Here is a 27,276-nt window from a genome sequence, read left to right on the forward strand (position 1 = left end):
AGCTGGAGATATAGCTCAATTGGTAGAGTGCTTGCCTCACAAGTTCAAGTTCAGCTCCAGCAATTTAATGAGAACTTAAGCAACTTAATGAGACCTAGTCTCAAAATAAAAATAAAAAGATTTGGGGATGTGGCTCAGTAGTAATATGCCTCTGGGTTCAATCCTCAGCATACTCTCTGCCACGGGGGTGGGGGTGGGGTGGGGGTGGGGGTGGGGGGGTGGGGGTGGGGGCGGCGGGGGGGGGCGGCGGGGGGATGGGGGGGATGATAGCCTTTATTGGGCAAAAAGAAATAATCACCAAAACATCCACTCAAGTTGTAATTATGAATCAATTATTATGTGCAAAAAACTATTTTTTACTTCCTGTTAATCATCAATCCTTTTTAAATAAGAAGAAACTAAACCTCAAAGAAATTTAATACCTTTATTTACAATCACCCAGAAAGGAAGTGGCTCAGCCACAAAAATCATGTTCTTATTAGCTTATTTACTGTCTCCCAAGCGTAGAGACATTGGGAACAGCTTTGGAATTGACTGTAGAGTATATTCTGCATTTATGTTTAGGAATTTCAAGTATAGCAGATTTCGGGATGCATGGCCTATATTAAATTAGTCTTTAGTAAACAGAAGGGCTGGTCAAAAGTGATTCTGATAATTCTTGTGTGATTTATTTAGTACTGTGACAGCCAATGAGAAATAGGGCGCCAGCCTTATTAAAAATTGCTAGAAAATATAGCAAAGAATAGTTAAAATATAGTTAAATATTTTTAAAAAAGAATTATTGTTTCTTAGTATATAGTTTCAGACTTGTATTTTGACTAGTTCTTATCTAAATGTTTTTCAGAAACTTTTAATTGAAATATTTTCTGTTATATAGCTCAAAACATCTCCGAAAAGAAATTTGGTGAGACCAGAGTTATGATCTTCTCTTCATTTCGAGATAGTGTTCAAGAAATTGCAGAAATGTTTTTACAGCATCAGCCAATTATTAGGGTAATGACTTTTGTTGGCCATGCTTCAGGGAAAAGCATGAAAGGTTTTACTCAGAAGGAGCAACTGGAGGTAAGTATTTTTGGAGGTGATGAAATAAAAATAAAATTGATTATCTTTGTACTTAAGGTTATTTTTATTTTAATGTACTGGCAATTGACTACTGAAAATAATTTTATAGTAAGAATGTGAATAAAGATTATCTTATTTTGAAAAATCAGGTAGTGTTTTAGTGGTTTTGAAAGTTTTATTATTTTTCATAACCTAAAGTATAATAGTTAATATATTATACTAGGTCCATACAATCTAGGTTGGAATTCTATCACTTACAAGTTTTTTTTACTTATTTTTAAATATACTTCACAGCGTTGTTGTAAGCATTAAGTGATATCTTATTGTAGAGTTCTTAGTAAATGTTTTCTATTTAAGTGACTTTAATAATTTCTTCTAAACCAATAATGAGCTATCTCTTTCATCAGTTACTTAAAAATCTTTTTTTAAAAGAAGGATATTTTAAAATTTATTTATTTTTTTTTAGTTGTCCATGGACCTTATTTTATTTATTTATATGGTTCTGAGAATCGAATCCAGTGCCTCCCACATTCTAGGCATGTGCTTTACCACTGAGCTATAACCCCTGCCCTAAAAATCTTAGGTTAGAGGAAACCATAATGTATTTGAGATAGCCCAGTGCTCTGAATAAGAAGTCATAAATTTAAGAAGTGCTGTGACATTTTGAGGGGGATTTTAGACTATCAATTTTTATAAATCTGTAGGTTTTTGCAGATTAGCTATTTTTAGTCCATATATCAATAGTTACTTATAAATAGATGTGTCTTTAACGTGCAGTTCATTTCAACAGCTCCTTTCTTGATTTTTTACAATAGTAGTTGAGGAATTCCTCTTATTTTAAATTTATTAGACTATTAGACTTGTCTGCACTGTACTCTAAAGAAGCCATTTATGCTTACTAAATATGGTGTGGAAATTTCTTCAGTCTGAAGATAACAACACCTTTATCTGTTGTAACATCAGATTATAAGTAATTTAAAGGGTGTAGACATCTAGTGATTATTGCTAATTTTAACAGTTATATATAAATGAAAAATAAAGTCAAATTTTTTGCCTTGTGGGGGGGGTCAAGCATTTTCAATATTTGAAATCCAATGTCTATTGGAAATATCCAATCTGGTCTTTGCCGGTGTCAATATTACCTGAAGTCACTGTTTCCTGATCTTGTTAGGCCCTGTAAGAAACTTAACTGGGCCGAGTGCGTTGGTGCACACCTGTAATCCCAGGAGTTTGGGAGGTGGAGGCAGGAGGATTGCAAGTTCAAAGCCAGGCTCAGCAATTTAGCGAGGCACTAAGCAACTCAGTGAGACTCTCTCTGTAATAAAATACAAAATAGGGCTAAAGATGTGGCTTAGTAGTCAAGTGCCACTGAGTTCAATTTGAGTGAGTTAGGATTTATTTATTTACATCAATAATCTTTTTATGTAGGCCAAGGTAACAGCTCTTTTTATTATTTCTTTATAATTACTTTCATTACAGCCATTTTATTCTGAAATGGGCTTTTATGCAAATAGTTGTGATTAAATTATCCATTTATTTAAAAACTGATTAGGTCAAGGAGGAACAGTAGAGGCAGATCGTTTAGGGCTCTGTTGGTCATTTCCATTTTATTTAATTATTTATCTTTTTGTGGTGCTGGGGTTTGAACCTAGGGTCTTGTGCATGCGAGGCCAGCACTCTACCAACTGAGCTGTATCCCCAGCCCAGTCATTTCCATTTTAATGATTTCTGTATTTACCCTAAATGAGATGAGAAGAAATCATTGGAGGGTTTGGAGCAGAGGAAGTTAATGATTTTATTTATATTTTGAAAGAATCACCTTGGTAGACACAGGGAGAACAGTTGAGGCTTACTACTATTCAAACTGAAGATATGATGGCTTGAACTAGAGTTGTAGTAGGAAAGCTTGTGAGAAATAATTGAGGTATATTTCAGAAGTCAAACTGACAATATTTATCCACAAATTAGAATAGTATGTGAGATAAAGGAATATTAAGTGTAACTCCTAGGATGATTCCAGATTTTTTTGTCTGAGCAGCTGAGATAACTATCAACTTAGATGGATAGAGTGCAGTAAAAACAGGTTTTGGAGAGAGTATCTGGAGCTTAGTTTTGGATATGTTAATTGTGTCAGGCCTGTTAGATTAATGTTTTTCCAAAACTGATAATGACCACTTTATTTCCTTCCACTTGCTTCACAAACTGATACTTTTGAAGAATATAATAAAAATGAATTGCTAGATAAGTAAAACTGATGAAAACCAAAGCTCTAGTCTGTTTTACTTTTTTCGTTAGAGTCAGCAAATATAAAACTTATTCTGTCAAATTTCTAAACCATTACTTTCAATTTTTGTACTTGTTGCCAACCAGTAATAAATAGTTCACAGGCTGGCACAGTATAAACAGATCATTGACCACACTTTGAGTAGCATTGTTTTAAATATCCAGTAGTGATGTTGAATATACAATTGAATATATGTCTTGAATGCATGGGAAAAGTTCACAGAAGTGAATATTCAATGACAGATCAATCCTAGGCAAATAAGTAACACTTTAAATTTTGACCGTTAACATCCTTTATTAATCTATTGACCATATTAAACACTTTCATTTTTCTACCTCTTGCACTGTGACCCATTTTTTCCCTTCTCTGGTAAAAAAGGACACCTGTGTTACAATGTTAGAAACATATAATATTAAATCTTCCCTTGTCTTAATCCAAATCTTCCCTTATCTTAATCCATTACAGATTCCAGTTCTGATAATTAGTTCTCCCTGTACTCCGGTTTTCCATATTGAAGGAAAATCATTTGATCAATGATACTGTAAAGGTTTATAAGAGGAATTAACCTGATAACTTTATGTTTATATTTTATTACCTCACTTTTCAGGTGGTTATTTTTAAGGATTAAAATAATAAATTTTTGGAGTCAGATATCTAAATTCAAATGCTAATAAGTACTTATGAGAGTTTAGACAAACATCTTAATCTTACCTTTCAGATCTTCAGTTTCTTTAATAAAATGGATTGATGATATATACCTCATAGGATTGTTGGGAACAGTATCTAGTGCTCAAGTTTAGTACTTGGTACATAGTATGCCCTTCATTATAGTAACTATCATCAGCCAATTCAGCTTTTGATGTTGCATTTCTCTTTTAATTACCACCATTATTACTCCCCCATATACAAACCTGCCAGCGGTGGTGTTGATATGTATGGAAAAACTGGGGCTCACACAGTTGAGACTAAGCTTATAAGTCTTTAGAAAGTTTTTCAAAAAGCTTTGCTGATTTTTTCATGAATTCATTCTTATACTATTGTGGTTTCATAAAATAATCAGAGAAAACCTGAAATGACATTATGAAAAGGTATGATATGAATTCTGGGAGTAATAAAGCGTTCTTAATTTACCTAATCATACATTTAGGTCTAAGTTGTAACAAGTAGGGGTAATTTCTGTAGGCTATTTACTTCTCCTATGCCCCTTTTAGTTATGCTAAAAAATAAAATCGGGGGCTGGGATTGTGGCTCAGCAGTGGAGTGCTCGCCTAGCATGGGTGGGACCTGGGTTCGATCCTCAGCACCACATAAAAATAAAGGCATTGTGTTGTGTCCATTTACACCTAAAAAATAAATGTTTAAAAAAAAATAAAATCAGAACCTTCTCCTTGAGTGAGAAACTTTTAAAATTGTTGAGAATTCCTTATAGAATCATAATTGGGACTGCTCTTTCTATTTTATGAAAATTTCTTTTGCTTAGATTGCCATTTTATGCATTTTTTCATGTTCTGTGATATCATTAAAGTTGATTTTTAATCTGAATTCACCATTTTGTAATGAGTGAGAACAATATGCCCTGATCTGCAATTCTCTTTCATTTGTATCTAGCAGTTTTTAAGTCATTTTTATTTTAGGTAGTGAAGCGGTTTCGTGATGGTGGTTATAACACATTGGTTTCTACCTGTGTTGGTGAAGAAGGTTTGGATATAGGAGAAGTTGATCTTATTATATGTTTTGATGCTCAGAAGAGCCCAATTCGTCTTATACAACGAATGGGTAGAACTGGCCGTAAACGTCAAGGCAGGATTGTTGTTATTCTTGCTGAAGGACGAGAGGAACGTGTAAGTAGACATATAAAAACATGATTTGACATTAGAAATATGATAAATACAGTCGAAAGACTACTGCCAATAATTTAGCATTCTAGGTCCAAATAATCTGTAGGTAATTGTAGTTTATTTTTTTCCCTTTGTGTTGGGTTTGAAATGTTCTTTTCTTATAATATAAGAATTTCTAACTAGATTCAGTTTCCCATTTTTTGTGTGTGTGTGGTGCTGGGGATTGAACCCAGGACCTTTGAGGCCAGCCTGGGCAACTTAGCAAGACCCTGTCTCAAAATCAAAAAGTACTGGGGCTGTGGAGGATCCTTGGATTCAGTCCTCAGTACTGTAGAACAAACCAGCCAGCCTCCCACATTTTAGTATTTCAGCATTAATTCAGAGACAGCTAGATGTAATAACCAGGATATACTACTTTGTTTTACTATTTCCCTGTATTTCTAAGATTTGTTTGAATTTGTTTATCTTAGTTCTTTTTTTTAAACTTAAAAAATGGAGAATGGTTTTTGATAAAATAAATACCAAAGAATATGCACCAGAGACATGATCTGCAAAACCTGGCCATTTATCAAAATTTGTTGACGTGTATTCTAAGTGATAAAGAACTTGAGTTGTATTCATATTTTGCTATAATGTTGGATAGAATTTCCTAAATGTTATATATGATATATTGCATTTGTTAAAGTGTTAACAAACTTTCATTTTATTGGGGCAAGTTCAATGTCAAGTATTTGGTTTCCTATTAAAGATATTCTCAGTTATGATAATTTTTTACATATGATTTTATTTTATTTAATTATTTTAGTACTGGAGATTTAACCAGGGGTACTTTACCACTTAGCTACATTTCTAGCCCCCCCTTGTTTTTTTCCCAAATTGAGTCTCACTTGGTTGTTGAGAGTGGCCTCATACTTGCTATTCTTGTCTCAGCCTCCTGAGTCGCTGGGATTACACGTGTGTGTCTCTGTTCCCAGATAAAAATTGAATTGAAGTGTTTTATATTTTCTTTAAAATCAGCCTAAACAATTAATTGTTTTCCCTTAAACTTTCCTTGTGATTATAACACCTTTGTTTATAACATTCAGTTTATCTTTAAAATGACCCTTATAAATTAAATGTTTGGTAGCTTATAAAAGGTCAGATATTATTAACAAATGGAACTCAGTTTTAATTGTGTCACCTTACACTTATGTGACCTTACATTTTTTTGTAATTATCTGCCTTATTCAAAAACAAACAAACAAACAAAAAATAGATTTCCTTTGTGTAAGATTGTTGCTAAGATAGGCTTTTATAATAACAGTTTTTTTGGCGGGGAGGTGTGTACCAGGTGTTGAACACAGGGATGCTTAACCACTGATCCATATCCCCAGCCCTTTTAATTTTTGTTTTGAGATGAAGTTACTTAGGGTCTCACTAAATTGTTGAGGCTGGCTTTGAACTTGCAATCCTCCTGCCTCAGCCTCCCAAGCTGCTGGGATTACAGGCATGGTCCATGCACTCGGCTGTAATAATAGCTTTTGAAATGATTTTCTTCAAAGATTCTTTTTTAAAATGTGTCCTTTTTAGTTATACATAACAGTAGAGTCTATTTTGACATATTGTACAAACATGGAGTATATCTTATTCTAATTAGTATCCCAGTCTTGTGGAGGTATGTGATATTGAGATTCACTGGTATATTCATAGGAAAGTGATGTCAGATTCATTCCACTGCCTTTCCTATTCCTAATAATCCCAGTTGAGGCTAATGCAGGAAGATGGCAAATTCAAAGCCAGCCTCAACAACTTGGTGAGGCCCTAAACAACTTAGCAGGACCCTATCTCAAAATAAAACATAAAAAGGGCTAAAGTGTTAACAAACTTTTTTTGGTGTTCCCTTCCCTTCATTCCCTTTTGTATAATACAATGAATTTCTATTCACTCCCTCCCCCTTGTTGTGTGTTAGCATTTGCATATCAGAGGGACCTTTTGACCTTTGGTTTTGGGGGATTGGCTTATTTCATTTAGAATGGTAGTCTCCAGATCTTTCAGTTTACCATCAAATATCATTAGGTCATTATTCTTTTTTTTTTTTTAACAATATCTTTATTTTATTTTTTTTATGTGGTGCTGAGGATCGAACCCAGTGCCTCACACATGCCACATCCCAAGCCCCAAGGTCGTCATTATTCTTTATGGCTGAGTAATGTTTTATATATATAAATTATATAACATTCATCTGTTTAAGGCACCTGAGTTGGCTTAGCTGTTGTGAATTGAGCTGCTATAAACATTGATGTGGCTGCGTTACTGTAGTATGCTGATTTTAACTCCTTTGTGTATATACTGAGGAGTGGTATAACTAGGTCAAATGGTAATAGCATTCCTATTTTTTTAATTAATCTCCATACTTTCCATTGTGGTTGTACCAATTTGCATTCCCATCTACAATGTATGAATCTATCTTTTTTTCTACATCCTCACCAACATTTATTGTTACTTGTATTCTTTTTTTTTTGTGGGGGAGGTGGGTGTGGAGTGGAGTGTGGTACCATGATTGAACCCAGAGGCACTTAACCACTGAGCTAGTTCCCAGCCCTTTTTATGTTTTGAGACAGGGTCCTACTAAGTTGCTGAGACTGGCTTTGAACTTGCCATCTTCCTACCTCAGCCTCCGAGATGCTGGTATTACAGGCTTATGCCACTGGGCCCAAACGTTACTTGTATTGTTGTTAATTGCCATTCTGACTGGAGTGAGGTGAAATCTCAGTGTAGTTTTAATTTGAGTTTCTCTAATTGCTAGAGATATTGAACATTTTTCCATATATTTGTTGATCGATTCTATTTCTTCTGTGAAGTGTCTGTTTAGTTCCTTTCCCCATTTATTGTTTGGGTTATTTGTTTTTATGGTGTTAAGATTTTTGAGTTCTTTGTATATTCTGGAAATTAACACCTCATCAATGATTATTCTGTTATGTTTTAAAATTTGGGGCAATAGAAATTTTATTCTTTACACATTTAAGTGAATCAGGATTTAGTTTAATGTTTATAATAAGCCCCAACTAATAGAATAATTGCTTATTTTGGCTGAGTGGTTATAATAAAAATAATGTGATTTGACATTTTATATATATATTTTTTTCAGACTTACAACCAGAGTCAGTCCAACAAAAGAAATATTTATAAAGCTGTTTCAGGTAATAGACATGTCCTTCATTTTTACCAAGGAAGTCCACGAATGGTTCCTGATGGAATCAATCCAGAATTACATAAAATGTTCATCACACATGGGGTGTATAAACCAAAGAAGCCCTCTCGGAATGTACAGCGGAACTCATCTCTGTTTTCCTGTAGAAATGGTAAATGAAGTTTCCCATTTGACACATGCTTCATTCACCCCCTTATTTTTATCTTGATAAGATAGGTCATATCTTGATATAATATTTCTTTAAAAATCTCAGTATATCTTCTAAGATGTTTTGGGTGTTCTCTTTGGAAGAATAAGAAATTGTTCATGTGGCGAGGGGAAAGACATATTGTCCTTACAGAGTGACAGAAACAAAGCGATGGGGAAAATTGAAAATAATATCACCGACCCAGAGAATCCTCTCCACAAAGTATTAAAAAGAAAATCATTTTTTATATTGAATAAGCATTAAGTTAGATTACAGTGTGCATTATGGGCATCTACTAAGATAATACAAAGACAGAAATTCTCCCTGTGTATATCACTGAGTGATTATAATCCTTTACATATGTTCTTAAGATTAACAGTAACTTGTCCTCATATACTATACATTCTTTCCTAGTTTATCCTAAATTTACCTGGTAATTGAGATAACTGTTTGTGTTAGTGATTGCCTTTATTCAGAGGAATAATAAAACTTCTCTTACTTCTATGACAATGAGAGGTAGACAACTTCCAGAAAGGTGCCTAAGCACTGTTCCTTGATGTTTGCATTTTAAAGAGATAGCGCCTCAATTCTTAAGATGAACATTTTTTATTTGAAAAGCTGTGTAGCAGCTCCTTTATCCTTTATAAAGATTTCCATATATGTCAAAGGGTTAAAGAAGGACTTGGAAACATTAAGTTCCTCTGGAAATGTTCTAAGAAAGGGGGAGGGAACACCTTTCCTTTATTCAGAGGGAAGAAACCTAAATATTTACCCTTAGAACAAATAGTGGTTAAATTTAGACAGGTACTGGTAATATTGAGAGAGTAAAAAACAAATAATGTTTTGAAAAAAATATTTTTGCCAAGAACACAGTAATGAGAATCACTAGCTTAGAAACTGTAGAGACTTTGCTGATACCAAGAAAATTACCCGCCCCCACCCTAGGGATTGAAGTCTGGGCCTTCCATATCTAGGCAAGTGCTCTACTACTGAGCTATATCCCCAGCATCCCCCAAAAATATCTTGAAATGTTTGCACTATGAAAATTAGAAATAAAAAATTTATTTCTTGGATTTTACTTAATCTTAAAGGGGCTTCTAAAGAATCATAAATACATAATAGTAATTTAAGATTTGGAAGGAATCTTAGGGATCATCATTATTATCAAGGTAGGAATGTTTATTACAACATCTTTTTAAAATGCATACCCTGCCTTAACTTGAATATTTCTGTTAATAGAAATTTTACTTCTTCCCTGTGCATGGTAGCCTGTGCCTGTAGTCCCACTATTCAGGAGTCTGGGTTAGGAAGATTCCTTGAGCCCAGGAATATGAGGCTAGCCTTTGTAATATAGATCCTATCTCTTTAAGAAAAAAAGAAAAATAGATTTTTATTCCTTTATGAGAGTTCTTTTTTTAAAAAAAAATTATTTTATACATTACAGCAGAATCTAGTTTGATGTATTTAAACAAACATGGAATATATCGTATTCTAAAGAGGATTCTTTTCATTGTTGAACAACTGTATGTAATTGTAGAATATTATACCTTATGTTAAAAAATCTGTCTCTGTATGTTTTTCCAGATGACTTGATTTTGTCTTCTAGATAAAAAGTATAGCTTTTCACAGAGAGAATAGATGTTTCGAGATCTCAATCATACATGGAAACTAAAAAAGTTTTATGTATCTCAGATGTAGAAGGTACAATAGTGGTTACCAGAAGCTTGAGGAGGGATGTGGATGGGAAGAGGTTGGTCAGTGGGTAAAAAGTTGCAGTTAGGAAGAATAAATTTTGGACAACTATTGCATGATAAGATAGATAACAAAAATGTATAATCATCTCTTTGTGTTTGTTGGGGATTGGTCTCAGGACCCCACCAGGTATGTTCAAGTTCCTTAAATACAATGACATAACATATGTGTATATCTTAGGGACATCCTTTCATATACTTTTTTTTAAAAAAAAAAAAAACATTTTTAGTTGTAGATGGACACAACACCTCTATTTTATTTATTTATTTATTTATTTATTTATTTACTTATTTATTTATTTATTTTTATGTGGTGCTGAGGATAGAACCTAGTGTTTCACACGTGCTAGGCAAGCACTCTACCACTGAGCCACAACCTCAGACCCCTTTCGTATACCTTAAATCATTTCTACTTTGCTTATAGTACTTAATACAATATAAATGTTATGGTAATAGTTGTCATATTGTATTGTTTAGAGAATAATAGCAAGAAAATAAAGTCTACATGTTTGTACAGGTATAACCCCCTCACCCCGAATATTTCCAGTCTGAGGTTGTTTGAATCTACAGATGCATTCTCATGCATAGCTTCTTTTGGACTTTTTTGTTATCTAAAGTCTGGATGAAATATAGTATGAAAACTTACAAGTGAAAACTAGTGTGATTGTATTGTAGCAGTTTTGGAAAGTTTGAAATTTGCGGTGGGGATAAAAGCTAAAACTAAAAAGGTTGTAGGCTTAAACTTTTAAATAGGCAATGGGAAAAGAGAAGTAAAGTGCAGGGGGAATAGGCTTGGTACTTCCAAAAATGACATAATAACACTAACTAAAATTAAAAAAAAAACCTATAATAGAAAGATCAGGAGGGTAGAAGGAAGGGAGTATGGAGAGGGGAAGGGAGGGAGGGAAAGGGGAAGTACTGGGTACTGAATTAGCAAATTTCATGCTTTTATAATTATGTCAAAATGAATTCTAATGATATGTATAACTAAAAAGAACCAATAAAAAGGAAAAAAATGACATGATAAGTTGGGCGTGGTGCACACTTGTAATTTCAGCAACTTGGAGGCTGTGGCAGGAGAATATCAAGTTAGATCACCCTCAACAATTTAGGGAGACCCTGTCTCAAAACAAGAAATAAAAGGGCATGGGATGTGGTTTAGCAGTAAAGTATTCAATCCCCATACCAGAAAACAACAACAAAAATGAAAAACTGACATTACAAAAAATAAATTAAAAAGTTTTTAAAAAGCTGCATAATAGGTTGGGCAGGTAGCAAGGCCTGTAATCCCAGAAACTCAGGAAACTGAGGCAGTTCCAAGTCAGTCTCAGCAATATACCAAGTTGCAATAGGTTTTGAGCATAAAAACAGAGTTGAGCTGGGTGCATTCCTGGTTCCCTGTGATTTGGGAGGCTGAGGCAGGAGGATCACAAGTTTGAGGCTGGTTTGGGCAACTTGATAAAACCCTGATTCAAAATAAAAAATAAAAGAGCTAGGCATATAGCTCAGGGTAGAGTGCCCCTGGGTCAATCCCTAGGACTAAAATAAATAAGGAATTGCTGCATAGAAAATTAATTGTTTTTGGCTTCTGTAATCTCTAAAGGAAAATAATGAAGTCATCGCTAAAGGTTAGTTCCTAGACAGAGGAGTACTTTAAAAGAGATGAGAGAAGTTTAGAAGATATGTAGAAGCAGAAAGTGATAAACAGATTGCATTCCTATAACAAATTATAGTTTTAAGAAATTGAGGGCTGGGGATGTGGCTCAAGTGGTAGCGCGCTCGCCTGGCATGCGTGTGACCCGGGTTCGATTCTCAGCATCACATACAAACAAAAGATGTTGTGTCCGCTGAAAACTGAAAAATAAATTTTAAAAAAAAAGGAATTGAATTACTTAGAGGATGTGAGTAGACAAAACAGTTTAAGTTGATATTTATATATTTTGTGTTTGCGTTTGAAGATTTTTAAAAACTGTTTTTCAATAATTTTTTCACTTACAGGAATAAGGCAAAATAATTCAAATAACTGGTTTTTATCAGAGGAAGAATTTAAGTTATGGAACAGGGTCTATAGATTAAGAGACAGCGATGAAATTAAGGAAATAACACTACCTGAAGTACAGTTTGTATCTTTACAGGATGGAGAAAACACATCAGTAAGTTGATCATGGTTTCAGATATTCCTTATAATGATTATGCAGTAGATTTGTGAGTAATGAGTGATGTGATTGGAGTTATCAACTTACTTTAGAAAGTAAGAATGTAATCAGTTTAAAAAGAAAACCTAGACTGTCTTTTAAAAATTACTAATTTTCCTATTTATTATATGTAAATGTAACTGATATTTTTGCATAAGTTCTGCTTTTTCTTCCATTTTTTACCCCACCATATAATTGTTTCAAAATGGGCACATATTTGTCATTTTACTCTGTAATACATGTAGTTTGCTCTGCTATTGTTTCCTTTTGTGTTTTGGGATTTTTTTAATATTTAACATAAGTTTTGTTGTCATGTGCATTTTTATTTTTACAAACTATTTTGATTTTTGTTTTTAAAGTATAGTTAAAACTTTAAATTGGGTGTTACTTATTTTTTTCATGTATTATGAACACATTGATAAGCTTAATGAAAGTCAAAAGAACTGATCAAAGTTTGCATATATGTAATTGCTATAGCTGGAAAAATAACCTCAGAAATGATTTCTTTCAGAAGATTTATAAAGCCTATAAGATACAGCTGTTAGAATTTATTTTATTCATTAAAAGGAAGAGTAAGGAATGGAAGCAGGCATGAAAAGTTGGGATCAGTATCACCAAAAGATTATGAATGTTTCCTTGTTAGATTATAATATAGACCGAGCAAAATAATAATTTTGAAGCCAAAAATATTTGCTTAAATATTTGCTCTTAACATGAAACTATATAAATAGGAATATGGTCAAATTGTAACTCATATAACAATTATTTAAAAATATGCTTAAAGGAGCAAATTTATATTAAATCATTTTCCTTGAGATTTTAGTCGACAAAGACTAAATGAATTCAAATTATTTATGTTAGGCTTTTTTGCATATTAAGTGTGTTTTTTTAAATTAGTTTGAAATCTCATTGTGTGTCTGTTTTTATCATTTTTATTATTATTTGAATCATTAATCAAGACTCTACCAACTCTTGGGATTCATCAGCTCTCTCTCTCTGAATGGAGAGTGTGGCAGGATCATCCTTTTCCTACACATCAAGTTGACCATTCAGATCGATGCCACCATTTTGTAAGCATTATGCAAATGATAGAAGGAATGAGACATGAAGAGGTAGTGTTTTATATAACTTTCTTTTGTTGCTGTGATAAAATAAAGTACCCTTTATTTTTCTTAATTTGAAGTTATAATGGTAAGAAAAAGTATTATTTATATTTATTGAGTAATAAGTATTATCATTTTATCTGCCTCAGTTTCATCTATATAATAGGAATAATGATAATGGATACTTCAGAGGGTTATTGTGAAGATTAAATTACAATACATGTAAGATACTTAAAATAGTAATTGGCATATAATAGGCACTCAATAAATTGTGGCTGCTATTTTTATTATAGTTATTGTTTGAGAATATTTGTAAATAAAGTAATTAGTTGTTTATTCCAGAAAAACAATGTCATCAAATTAACATGTGTTTACGGAGTTCCAGCCATATGCCAAATTCTGTTCCAGGCCTTGTAGCCACATCAGTGAATAAACTAAATACAACATTCTGTCTGTGTGGAGCATATCTATTGGCAGGAAAACAGACTGATTATTTTAGTATTTATTGTATTTATTATTCAAAAAAGTGGGGCGTTAACTGCTCAAATCTGTGAGTAGGGGAGGAATCCTGAGTAAGTAGCATTTTGGGAAAAGAAGAGGGATGGTGAAAATTGTAATTTTAGCTTAATGGCTGAGAGAGAAGTAAAGCTCCTTCCTAAATTCACTTTGCAAGTTCTTGTTTGGGGACTTTGTTAAAAATAGAAATATATTCAAAGCTATAGCTTGATAGACATACATATACCATTGTTTTAAGAGTTTCTAAATGCTGTCCTTAATTTACTATTGTTGAGAGAATAAATTTAACATATGTATGTGATTTTCATTAATGTATATTAATTTCTTAACTTTTAGGAAGTTAGAACATTATTAAATTAAATGTTAGAAGTGGAAAAAGTCAATATTTTTATTTTTATATATTCATTAAATTTGTTATTTGTGTAACTAGCTATCATGGGTCCTTTGTTTATTAAATGTGAGGAATAAAAGAATAAAATGATTAAAGATAATTTGATTATTTCAGTCATGTCATTATTGTTTTGATTTATAAGAGTAATTTTTAAGACTTATGATAATCATTTAAATAATGAAATATTGTTTGCAATGTATTTAATATAGAGTGAAACATTTCTTAGAAGTATAATTTTGTTTTGTTTTCCTGTGACTTTCTTATGTTCCTTATTTACAGGATGAATGCAGCTATGAATTGGAAATGAAATCTTATTTAGAAATGGAAGATGTTAGCTTGGCATTTAGCATTCCCAGGAATGACTGTAATAATCTTGCCAATGATACCTTAACTACTCACAAGAAATCTTCATTTATAAAGAATATAAATCAAGGCAGTTCACTTTTAATGACAGAATCTGATGAGAAATATACTGAAATTTTTAAAAAAACTCACATCAAACCTACTAAAATTGTTTCTGCAACTAAAGAAACTTCTAAAGAAACGACAACTAAAGAAACTTCTAAAGAAACGAAGAAAGACTGGCCTAATAAAGAAAATTGTGATGATATTAATTCTTTAGATACTGACAGAAATTCTACTGTTGAAACTATTTTTCAGGTAGACTTAATAAATGGTAAAAAGACAGATGGAATTTCTGCCACATGTACTATTCATGAAAATGGTGTTAATGAGCCAGGTGTCTTAGTAACAGAGGGTCAGTTTACAAATAAATCTAGTTCTTTTGCTGGAAATTTTTTAGATTCTGGTTATAATAGTTTTAGTGATGAGAAATCTCTTTCATCTAATTTGTTTCTTCCATTTGAAGAAGAGCTTTATATAGATAGAACAGATGATCAATTTTATAATTGTCACTCATTGACAAAAGAGGTACTTGCTAATGTAGAGAGATTTTTATCTCATTCTCCTCCACCTCTCAGTGGATTCTCAGACTTGGAATGTGAAACTGCTAAGGGTTTTACATTTGAGAATTTGCTTTCCCTACCCTATGCAGAGCACATACTAAATTGTAAGTCCACCTCTTTGATGTCATGTTCAGCTATGAATTCTCAACAAAAATTAGGATTGGATTTACTTAAACTTATCAATCATTCTTCAGAAAAAAGTTGTCTCTTTGATGCATCTAATGATAAGATTTCTGATGAGTCATGCTTCAGTGGCTTTGATGATAAAGTACATAAAAATATTAAAAATGAAAATATAGTGACTAACAACCATGTTCAAATATACACAAATCCTGCGAAGAACTTAGTTGACGGAAATAACTGTGATATTGTTAAAAATGACCTTCCAGTGTTGTTAACTAATCAGGATGAGAGTTTATCACTATTTGAAGAAGGTAATGAAGAGTTTAATGACGTGAGCCTTTCTCCTTTGAAGAGTGATTGCAAATCTTTATGTGTGTCAAAAAAAACTGTTATAAGTGAAATGGCTCCTATCTCACAGTTTTTAATTTCTGATGAACATTTATGTGATAATTCTCAATCCCAAGATCAAATTATTAGTGGTACTAATAGCTGGAAGTCTCATGAAGATTTGAAAGATATCCATGAGGAAAAACGGAAGAGTGATCAATATGCTTTTGATTGCTCTGGGGATTTATTTTCCATTACCTTTGATTTAGGATTTTGTAGTTCAGATTCTGATGATGAAATATCAGAACAGCCATCAGATACAAATAACAGTAGACTTCAAGATGATATGTCTGGAAGAAATGTATGTATTAAGGAGGCAAAGGATACACATTATGTCTCAAATCAACCAAGAGATCATGTTAGAAAATTTACCAGTGGAGCCATACCTATCCCATCAAGTGAAGATATACACAGTCCAAATTTTGTACATTTTCCACTGACTGCAGCAAAGGGTAAAGAATTTGTATCTCCTGGATTTTCTGAGTTTTCTTTGCCAGTACGAGAAAAAATTATGAGTACACCACTTTCTAAAAACACATTGAGCTCACTTTCTAAGATAAGAGAGGATATGCTTAAGATGCCAGATTCCAATAAGGAAGAAGTAAATCTACAACGTTTCAAAGAAACATTGGATTCAGTTTTTGATGGTTCAGAATTTTCTCCAGAAAAGGCTAAAAGCAGTGATCAAATTTCTCTGCATCAATTCTGTGATTATTCTGCTGAAGGTAAGATTCTATATTTAGGGACTGCAATTGTGGCTCAGTGGTAGAGCACTTGTGTAGCACGTGTGAGGCACTGAGTTCGATCCTCAGTACCACATAAAAATAAATAAAGGTATTGTGACCATCTACAACTGAAAAATAAAAACAAGATTCCATCTTTATAAAAACCCATGACTCTATAGAATAGTCTAGAAATATGCCTGTAATTTTTCCACATGTAACTTTTCAGTATAAAGGGTATGTGTGTGTGTGTGTGTGTGTGTGTGTGTGTGTGTGTATGTATGTATGTATATACATGTATATTTGTCAAATTATATTTTTCTTAAGATGATGCTTACTAATATAAGATTTTTATATGCATGCCATGGGAAAAGTATTATGCTATATACTGTAAAATATACAAATAAATATAAAGTTTTGATTGTAAAACACATTTATATAGCATACGTTTGATGATGTCAGTAAAATGTGGAAATTACCATAATAAGATAGTGACTGTTTAGGAGGTTCAGGAGATGACAAACTTTTGAGTTATATTGGAAAGCCTTCATATATATGTTGATTGTCATTTTATCTCCTCAGAATTTTTTAAATTTAGATATATTGAAAATAATAAAGAATTTATATGCAATAAGATGGTGAAACAAAGGAAAAGAAGGAAGGTAAAGAATTTTGTGGGATAGTTTGAAGTAAAAGGATTTATCCAAAAATATTTGAGACATAAGACCATATTTAGAGGATTGAGAGTAGACCACAGAATATCCAGAAAATTTCTGTGATCTGAGTTAATAGCTACAGAAAAACTAGAGAATATAATGCTAAATATTTGGTATTAAAATGACTTAAGTATTTTTTAAATTCTATAGATCACAACTGTAATTTATTTACAAATTATTTTGCCATTTATGAATTTTATTCCTTATAACTAAAGAAAAAGAATAGTTGTAGGATAAAATGAGAGTTTCCTCTGTAAAATATTTTCCTTATGTTATTCTCATTAGTATTGAAGGCATCATTCATGAATATTCTATGTAGGAGGAAAGCATTTTTAAGGTGAGTTCTGGAAATAGGTTTAATTTTCAAAACATGACTGTTCTGCATAGTTTGAGGTGTGTCCTGACATATGTATTTTCACTAAGTGTATCTTGCCTCTGAGCTTTCAATATTTGCTTTAATGTGACTGTATTTGTTAATGGGTGAGGTTATTTTACTGTTTCTGTGTTAGATTTATGCTAAAATATTTTTTAGCATTGTACTTAACTACAATGATGAGCAATATAATCTTTCGTATATATATATATATATATATATATATTATTTATTAGGGACTATGTCTTTATTCCCTGATATACTTTATTTCCTAATATATACTTTTCATTTCATCTATTGAAGGATTTAAGATCACTTACCATATTATATATATATATTAAAAATAGCTCATTTAAACAATACTAAGGCAGTTAAAAAGGAATCCTTCTATAATTAGTTCTTTACTGTAGCCTAGCCCTTCATTTAACTCTGGCTTCCTTACAAGGTAATGAAAAAAGGAAAAAAAACAGTTAGATTATGTAGTGCCCTTCCCCCAGTAATTTCATCATTAGTTTATTAAATCATTTTCTATATTTTGGTCACAAATATGTGGTTCGTTCATAGAAGTTTTTTTGTTTGTTTTTCTTTTTTAGTGCTTCTTTGCAAAAAGGAATCATTCAGGTTTATCTGTCTGGGTAGATGTTCCCTAGCACAGAATGTGAGGAGAAGCTTATTGTGTGGATTTGTAATATCTATTGCTGTGTTACAGAATACCACAAAATTCTGCGGGGTAAATGTTAGAATAACATTTATCTCAGTTTTCATAGATCAGGAATTCAAGAGTTGCTTAGCTAGGTGACTTTATGGCATAGGATTTCTCATTAAATTGTTAATAGTCAGGATTTTTTCTGGTTGCAGTCATCTGAAGGCTTGAATAGGCATGGAGAATCTGCTTCCAAGATGAATATCTTACCTTTTTTTTTTTTTTAATTAAGATGTTGAGGGACCTTTATTTTATTCATTTATTTATATGTGGTACTAAGAATCAAACCCAGTGCCTCACACATGCTAGACAAGTGCTCTACTACTGAGCCACAACCCCAGCCTGCATTTTTAAAATCTTATACTTAAACGTACATGTTCATGTACACATATGTATACAGAGAAATAAAAAAGAATCTTTTAATACATAATTTTGTAGACTGTATTTTAATGATTTCATTCATTCAAGAAAGAGGATAATAAGTGCAAGGGGCAGAAAGACCATAATAGGTTTGGAGATGAATTCTAGACTAAAATTACATCTTGCTTTCTCTTGTTCTCATTTCATGCAATGTATAAAGCTGAATCTCATTCAGGATTTATTATCAAAGTTATTGTCCCTATTTTCCTCATTGGCACTGTTTTATTTTTCTCTCTCTTTCCAGGCTGATTTTTTTTAGCCAAACTTTTGAAAAACTTTTTTTTTTTTTTAAAGAGAGAGAGAGAGAGAATTTTTAATATTTATTTTTTAGTTCTCGGCGGACATAACATCTTTGTTGGTATGTGGTGCTGAGGATCGAACCCGGGCAGCACGCATGCCAGGCGAGCGCGCTACCGCTTGAGCCACATCCCCAGCCCTTGAAAAACTTTTTTAAAAAGTAAATAAATGTTGAGATTGCCAGAAATATTCATTATTGGAACCATTTGTAAGGTAGGTAGTTATGATTGGGTAAACTCAAATCTCTGACTGGATTTTTTTAATAAATTACAGATGAACCATTACTAGTAAGCAATGAAAGTGAAGATGATGAGATTTTCCTAAGAAGTAAAAAACGAAAAGGAAATGTTTTAGAATCACCTGAAGTGAGTCATTCAGTAATTACAATAATGTAATCATTAAAGAATATTTTCTTTCCTTGAGGATTTTGTATAACCTTTCTCAGTCTGTTTATCCATTTGCTTACTTTACCTAGGATCAGAAAAATAGTGAAGTTGATTCTCCAATTCATGCTGCCAAAAAGCGCAGGTTTCTTAGAGTAAGTAAATAGATAATGTATAATAATTTAGATTCTTTTAGAATAAATCTTAAATGTATGTATAGGTAAATATAGTTATATTTTATCTATAGGTATATGGGTAACAGGAAAATTGATACTATATCTGATGTGATTAGAATTTCTACCTTTGTTGGGTGCGGTGGTACATGCCTGTAATCCCAGTGGCTTGGGAGGCTGAGACGGGAGGATCACGAGTTCAAAGCCAGCCTCAGCAAAAGCGGGGTGCTAAGCAACTCAGTGAGACCCTATCTCTAAATAAAATACAAAATAGGGCTGGGGATGTGGCTCAGTGGTTGAGTGCCCCTGAGTTCAATCCCCTATACCAAAAAAAAAAAAAGAAGAAGAAGAAGAAGAAGAATTTCTACCTTTTAGTTTTCAGAGCTGTATTTATTGTAGACTTTTCTAAGCGTAGTACTATGTTAAGGTGCTGGGGATATTATCAAGAATATATTCTGTTAGGCATGATAGCACGTGCCTATAATTCCAGTGGCATGGGAGGCTGAGGTAGGAGGATCCCGAGTTCAATACCAGCCTCAGCAATTTAGTGAGGCCCTAAGTAACTCAGTGAGACCCTGTTTCTAAATAAAATACAGAAAAAGGCTGGGGATGTGGCTCTGGGTGAACATCCATGGGTTCAATCCCTGGTACCAAAAAAAAAAAAAAAATTAAAAAGCTAAGTACTGAATGCTAATGATCAATCTGTTTTAACTTAAAAATTGTTTCTGTGAATTGAAATTATTTTGATAAACTATTGATTCTTTTGATGGGCTTTATATTATAAGAGATGTAGTGGTAGGTCTTGGAGTCAAACTTTGTTATTGTTATATTGATTTCTTGGTTTCAAAGGATTCCTGTATTTTCTAACAGATTTGATTAGTTTTGGGGAAACTCAAGGATATTTAAAGGAAATTAAACTGAAAATAAGAGTTTATTAAATAATTTGATGTGATACTAAATTGAATAAATATATATGCTAGTATTATTTACAAACCTGATTTGGTAATTAGCATGTAGTATTATTTAACTTATTGGTTTTAAAATTCTTCAGTATTATTTGTTTATAACAATAATCTGAGTTGTGAGATCAATTTTATTTTCCTAAGAGAATATTGGGCCAACTACTTAAAAAGAAAAATATGAAAATGAAAGCAACAGTCCTTGAAAAATGCAAGATAAAACAATTCAAATATTTTTGCTTATGTCAAAATTTTGTTGCATTTTTATAGTCAGAATTATCATCTAGTGATGAGGGTGAGAATTTTCACAGACCACATTCACAACTAGAAGATTTCAAGGACTGTAACAGGAATGCCAGAAGAGGCACCAAAGTCCAAAAGACACAGAGTCACCTAAAGGTAATCTTTTCTTTATTTTACATATGCATATTTTATTAGTAAGGATCATTGGCTTCTATATCAAAGTAAGTAAATTATTTATACTTTTTTTTATAGAAAGATGCCACAGTTTCTTTTTCTTTTTCTTTCTTTTTTTTTGTACTAGGGATTAAACCAGGGGAATTCGACCACTGAGTTACACCCCCCAGACCTTTTTATTTTTCATTGTTTCACATTTTGACAATATCTAATTAAGTTGCACTTGCTGGTGCCTCAGCTTTCTGAGTCATTGGGATTACAGGTGCATACCACCATGCCCCACAGAAAAATTGCACAATTTTTTAAAAAGTATTTTGCTACCAATCTTGTTTTTTTCCCTGGAATTAAAATCTCCAAATGTGATATATTTTTTCTCCTTTGTGTTGGTACTTTGTCTTCCAGTGTTGCATTACTTTAAATTTAGTACAAGTCCCTGGGTTTGATCCCCAGCAAACCTCTCCAAATTAAAAATCTATTTTTCAGAAATTAAACCATGAAAAGAAACTATTTTCTCAAGGGTGTTTTCTAATTTATTTTAGCATATAGCTAGGAAGTTTTTCGATGATGAAGCAGAACTTTCCAAAGAAGATGCAGAATGTGTTTCATCAGATGAAAATGATGAGTCAGAAAATGAACAAGATTCCTCATTACTAGGCTTCTTAAATGATGAAACCCAACTTTCACAGGCTATAAATGGTAAGTGTTATAATGATGCTTTTTAAAAAATGGTCTTTCAGCCAGGTGTAGCGTGGTGCATACCTGTAATCCCAGCGGCTTGGGAGGCCAAGACAGGAGGATGGAGAGTTCAAAGCCAACCTCAGCAACAGTGAGGCACTAAGCAACTCAGTGAGACACCAAATTAAATACAAAATAGGGCTGAGTATGTGGCTTAGTGGTTGAGTGCCCCTGAGTGCAATTCCCAGTACCAAAAAAAAAAATCTTTCAATGTTCCTAATATCATTTAAATATTTTAATTCATTTTCAAAGAAACTAGACATTAAAGGGAATTAAATTTGGTATGTGCGTAGTATTGGTCATTTTAATTTAAATTCTGTTAGTACTTGCTTTATTTTAGACTTGTTTGTTTATAGGCTTCTGCATATTTAGAATAATTCTCTCCGGATTGATCTCGAGGCCTGTGTGTCAAAGGTTCATTTAGCTATTATTTAATGTTTGGTAATATGAGGCACTTGGGAAAGATGGCAGTGAACAAGGGGACAAAAAGTTTTCTGTATTAAACATATTTGAATGGAAGGAGATAGAATATACATAACAACTAAATTACTCAGTGTATTATAAGATGAAATATTTACATAAAAATAAAAATATAGGAAATTGGACTGGCTGGGGTTGACGGTGTTAATAATGGACAAGTTGCCTTTTAAAATAAAGTGATGAGGAGTAGGCCGTATTGAGAAGATGACATTCGGTTAGTGACTAGAAGAAGAGGGATTGGGTCTGGAGAATGTAGCTCATTTGGTAGAGGGCTTGCCTAGTATGCACAAATCCATGGGTTCAATCCCCAGCACCACCAAAAAAAAAAAAAAGTAGAAGGATTTAGCAATGTGGATTAATAAAACCATCTGAGAAAAAAAGCTAAACTTCACTGAATTTGCCAAGTAAGGGAGATTTGGTTTCAGAAAACATGTCTTCAAGCAGTGCCTTGAGCATATTTTGTATATCAGACATTTTGAGTTAATGATTAAAACTGGCTATAACAGAAGTGAGAAATACTCTGATACGCTCTTCAGTATTCTGGTCTTTCACAGATGTTGTCCTTCATTCTGCTCATGCAGTCTTTGCTAATGGTTTACAACAGCAAAGTTTCCCAAGTTTAAAGAGAAAGAAGTATAAAGTTCTGATTATCCTTAATACTAATATGATTTACAAAATAAGATTTTATGCCTTTCATGCTCATTAATCTTAACCAATGTGGTTTTTGTAGGTTTACACCATAATCTTGGTGGTAGAATGTTGATTCAAAGATAAGAAGCCAATTCCCTGAGGCATGTGTATGCCTAGCATTGTGACTGGTATTAGGTGGAAGGCAAGAAGTAGCACTGAGATCATCATCTGACATATTTGAGTGAAAATCTCCCCAGTTTCTATATTGAGAATGGCCTACAGGGCAGTAAAAGTAGGGGACCATCTAGGATGCTGTTGTAGTAAACCAAGCCCAACTGAAGAATAATAGTGACTTCTGCAAAGATAGTATTAAGGAAGTTGAGAAAGATTAGATTTTGGATAGGTAAAGCTGACAGGATTTTCTGATGGGTTAGAAAGAGAAGAGTCAGTGGGCTAGAGCAACAGCATGGGTATAGTTGTTATTTGATATTGAGAAGAGTGCAGATGGAGAAATTTGAATGGAGAATGGGGAGAATCTCCATTTTAGACATAGTACATTTTATTTTATTTATTTTTTTAAAGATAGAGAGAGAGAGAATTTTTTAATATTTATTTTTCAGTTTTTGGTGGACACAACATCTTAATTTTATTTTTATGTGGTGCTGAGGATTGAACCCAGCGCCCTGCGAATGCCAGGTGAGCGAGTTACCGCTTAAGCTACATCCCCAGCCCAGTACATTTTAAATATATGTGATTTCAAAACTTTAAAAAAAAGGTATCCATTGCTATAACTTTTAAAACTGATGAGCAAAAAAACTTGTATTTCCTAATTTTTACTTAACTGTAGATCATGAAAATTGGCTATAGCTTTTAATGTTTCTAAATCCAAGTTTTCTTTTCTACCTGAATTTATTGTGTTTTTTAGAATAATTTTATAAATCAGATACAGTCCTAAAGTCTTTGTATCCATTTGTTTTGAATAGAAAAGCACTGTCTAAATCATGTTCACCCAACTAGATGTCTGATTTCAGAAGCAAAAGTCCTGAATTTGCATTTTTGAATAACTGTTTTTCAACATATTTTCTTATGTATTACTATCATTTGAATAAAATGTTTTCACATTGTTTGAATCATTAAATTTGAAGTCAAAGTTAAATACCAGTTTTTATTTAAAATAATTCTATTTTATCTTAAATTCTTACCTTTTACAGATTCTGAAATGAGAGCTATTTATGTGAAATCTTTGCGTAGTCCATTGATGAGCAATAAGTACAAAATGATCCATAAGAAACATAGTAATGTAAACATTTTCTCACAGGTATGAACTATAGAAATAATAATGGAGAATTTCTTGATGCTGATGTTGAAATAAATTCCTGTTAATGATCCCTTAATTTTGTTCCTAAAGCTGGGCTATTAAGGCTATTCAAGATTTCTGCTTAGAGACAGGAAGGTGGACTAAATTAGTTCTCGAGGTCCCTTTTAGGCCCAATTGGATCAAATTATTCTTTCATTTGATCCAATTAGAATATACTTTGAAGGGGCCTGGGGATATAGCTCAGTTGGTAGAATGCTTGCCTCGCATGCACAAGGCCCTGGGTTCAATCTCCTGCACCATTAAATAAAATAAAACAAAACAAACAAACAAACAAAAAAAAAACAACAAGCTGATTGTGGTGGTGCACACTGTAATCCTAGTGGCTCAGGAGGCTGATGCAGGAGGATCATAAGTTCAAAGTCAGCCTCAGCAACTTAGCAAGGTGCTAAGCAATTCAGTGAGGCCCTGTCTCTAAATAAAATACAAAATAGGGCTGAGGATGTGGCTCAGTGGTCAAGTGCCCCTGAATTCAATCCTCGGTACAAAGAAAAACCCAAAGAATATACTATGAAATTTTTTTCTAATTAGGAGAATGGTGGAAGTGAGTAGAACTGTATCATCTGCTATTTAAAATTTTGATTCTCATATATCATGTTTCTCTTAAAATTTTAATTTTTTTCATAAAATATATTCTGAAATCTATAGGTCATCTTTGACTAATGGATAACATTTCTGTATTCATAAATTGTCATATTTGGTATGATAATATGATTATTCATATCTCTATTCTTACCATGTAAGTATACATACATTTATCTCTATGCACACATTTATGGTATAGCACTCATTACATTTTTATTATTGGTTACTTTTCTGGCCACCCTCCCTAGAATATAAATTTCTAGAGGGTACATCAGTTCTTTATACCCCAAGTTCTTATTTTCCTTCATAAAGAATGTGTTAGTTGAATAAATTACTGAGGTAATATGTGAAATGAACATTCATGTTTAAAAGAATATGTAAATACATACTGGTTATATGAAATAAATTTTATTTTTATTTGTGTTTTTCTTGTAGATTCCTGAGCAAGATGAAACCTATTTAGAGGACAGTTTTTGTGTTGATGAAGAAGAGTCTTCTAAAAGCCAGTCAAGTGGAGAAGAAGTTTGTGTTGATTTTAACTTAATAACTGATGATTGTTTTGCAAATGGGACTAAAAAATATAAAACCAGACGTGCAGTAATGCTAAAGCAAATGAAGATGAAACAAAATTGTGCACGATCAGAAAAGAAATTATCCAGAATCATTTTACCAGATGATTCAAGTGAAGAGGAAAACAATGTAAATGATAAAAGAGAATCTAGTGTTGTGGTTAACCCAAGCACTGTTAACAAGAATAAACAGGATTTGAATTTAGAGCCTTCTGGATCTTCATTGCAGCTCCAAGTTCTTCATAATACTATAGTAAATCAATCACCAAAGCAGAAACAACGGACATCACTTAATTCAAAGGATACAGTTTCTGAAACATTGGACTTCAGACCTCAGAGCCAAAATCAAATCAAATCTACCTCACCACCATGCACTACTGTTGCATCACAGAAAGAATGTAGATCATTTCCAACTCAGTTAAAGGTATGGATCAAATTAAAGGAAAAAACTTTCATATGTTTGCCAGAAATTTTTTCTTGGGTTTATCTTACTTTTGTTTTTCTGTTTTTTTTTTTTCTATTTCTGTGTTTATTTAAAATAATTAGGTCAAGAAAAATTAGCAACAATATTTTGAAGAAAAAAATTTCAAATTAGAAAATCAAATATTATATTAATAATTCAGAGAATGCTTAAGTTTTAATTTTTAAGTATATTAATACTTTTCTTAATAGTACTCTGCCAGAAAACGTGATAATTTTATTAAAAAACATGTAGAAAAATAGGGCTTCCTATAAGGTGAAATGAATAGAAATTATGTGTTCAGAACTTGTTACAAGTTTAACTTTTCCCCAAAAGACTGTGGTACAGAACTTTTTATTAAGCAAAGGGGTGTACAGTCAGTACCTGGTTTCTCCCCTTTATGTTTCTTTTTTTTTTTATTGTTCAAAACATTACAAAGCTCTTTACATATCATATTTCATACATTTGATTCAAACGGATTATGAACTCCCATTTTTACCCTGTATACATATTGCAGATTCACATCAGTTACACATCCACTTTTTAAAATACTGCCATACTAGTGTCTGTTGTATTCTGCTGCCCATCCCATCCTATCCTCTACTATCCCCCCTGCCCTCCCCTCCTCTCTCCTTCCATCTTCTCTCTCTACCCCATCTACTGTAATTCATTTCTCCCACATTTTTTTCCCCTTTCTCCTCACTTCCTCTTATATGTAATTTTGTATAACAATGAGGGTCTCCTTCCTTTACCATGCAATTTCCCTTCTCTCTCTCTTTCCCTCCCCCCTCTCGACCCTGTTTAATGGTGATCTTCTTCTCATGCTCTTCCTCCCTATTCTGTTCTTAGTTGCTCTCCTTATACCAAAGATGACATTTGGCATTTGTTTTTTAGGGATTGGCTAGCTTCACTTAGAATAATCTGCCCTAGTGCCATCCATTTCCCTGCAAATTCCATGATTTGTCATTTTTTAGTGCAGAGTAATACTCCATTGTGTATAAATGCCACATTTTTTTTATCCATTCATCTATTGAAGGGCATCTGGGTTGGTTCCACAGTCTAGCTATTGTGAATTGTGCTGCTATGAACATCGATGTAGCAGTATCCCTATAGTACGCTCTTTTAAGGTCTTCAGGGAATAGTCCGAGAAGGGCAATAGCTGGGTCAAATGGTGGTTCCATTCCCAGCTTTCCCAGGAATCTCCATACTGCTTTCCAAATTGGCTGCACCAGTTTGCAGTCCCACCAGCAATGTACAAGTGTATCCTTTTTCCCACATCCTCGCCAG

General features: G+C 32.9%; 1 protein-coding gene across 2 annotated transcripts in view; it reads left to right on the top strand.

Moving 5' to 3' along the window:
* Fancm (FA complementation group M) overlaps positions 1–27,276 on the top strand; it is a 61,449-nt gene that overhangs the window by 18,040 nt on the left and 16,133 nt on the right. For both annotated transcript variants that reach the window (XM_077799428.1, XM_077799429.1), the window contains 12 exons: positions 878–1,062; positions 4,981–5,187; positions 8,312–8,525; positions 12,311–12,465; positions 13,467–13,619; positions 14,797–16,717; positions 19,497–19,588; positions 19,699–19,761; positions 21,009–21,137; positions 21,695–21,851; positions 24,212–24,318; positions 25,396–25,953. In XM_077799428.1, the coding sequence (XP_077655554.1) occupies positions 878–1,062; positions 4,981–5,187; positions 8,312–8,525; positions 12,311–12,465; positions 13,467–13,619; positions 14,797–16,717; positions 19,497–19,588; positions 19,699–19,761; positions 21,009–21,137; positions 21,695–21,851; positions 24,212–24,318; positions 25,396–25,953 (3,941 nt within the window). The remainder of the gene's footprint in view (positions 1–877; positions 1,063–4,980; positions 5,188–8,311; positions 8,526–12,310; positions 12,466–13,466; positions 13,620–14,796; positions 16,718–19,496; positions 19,589–19,698; positions 19,762–21,008; positions 21,138–21,694; positions 21,852–24,211; positions 24,319–25,395; positions 25,954–27,276) is intronic.

Source organism: Urocitellus parryii, chromosome 6 (genome assembly GCF_045843805.1).
Source record: "Urocitellus parryii isolate mUroPar1 chromosome 6, mUroPar1.hap1, whole genome shotgun sequence".
Classification (NCBI taxonomy): Eukaryota; Metazoa; Chordata; class Mammalia; order Rodentia; family Sciuridae; genus Urocitellus; species Urocitellus parryii.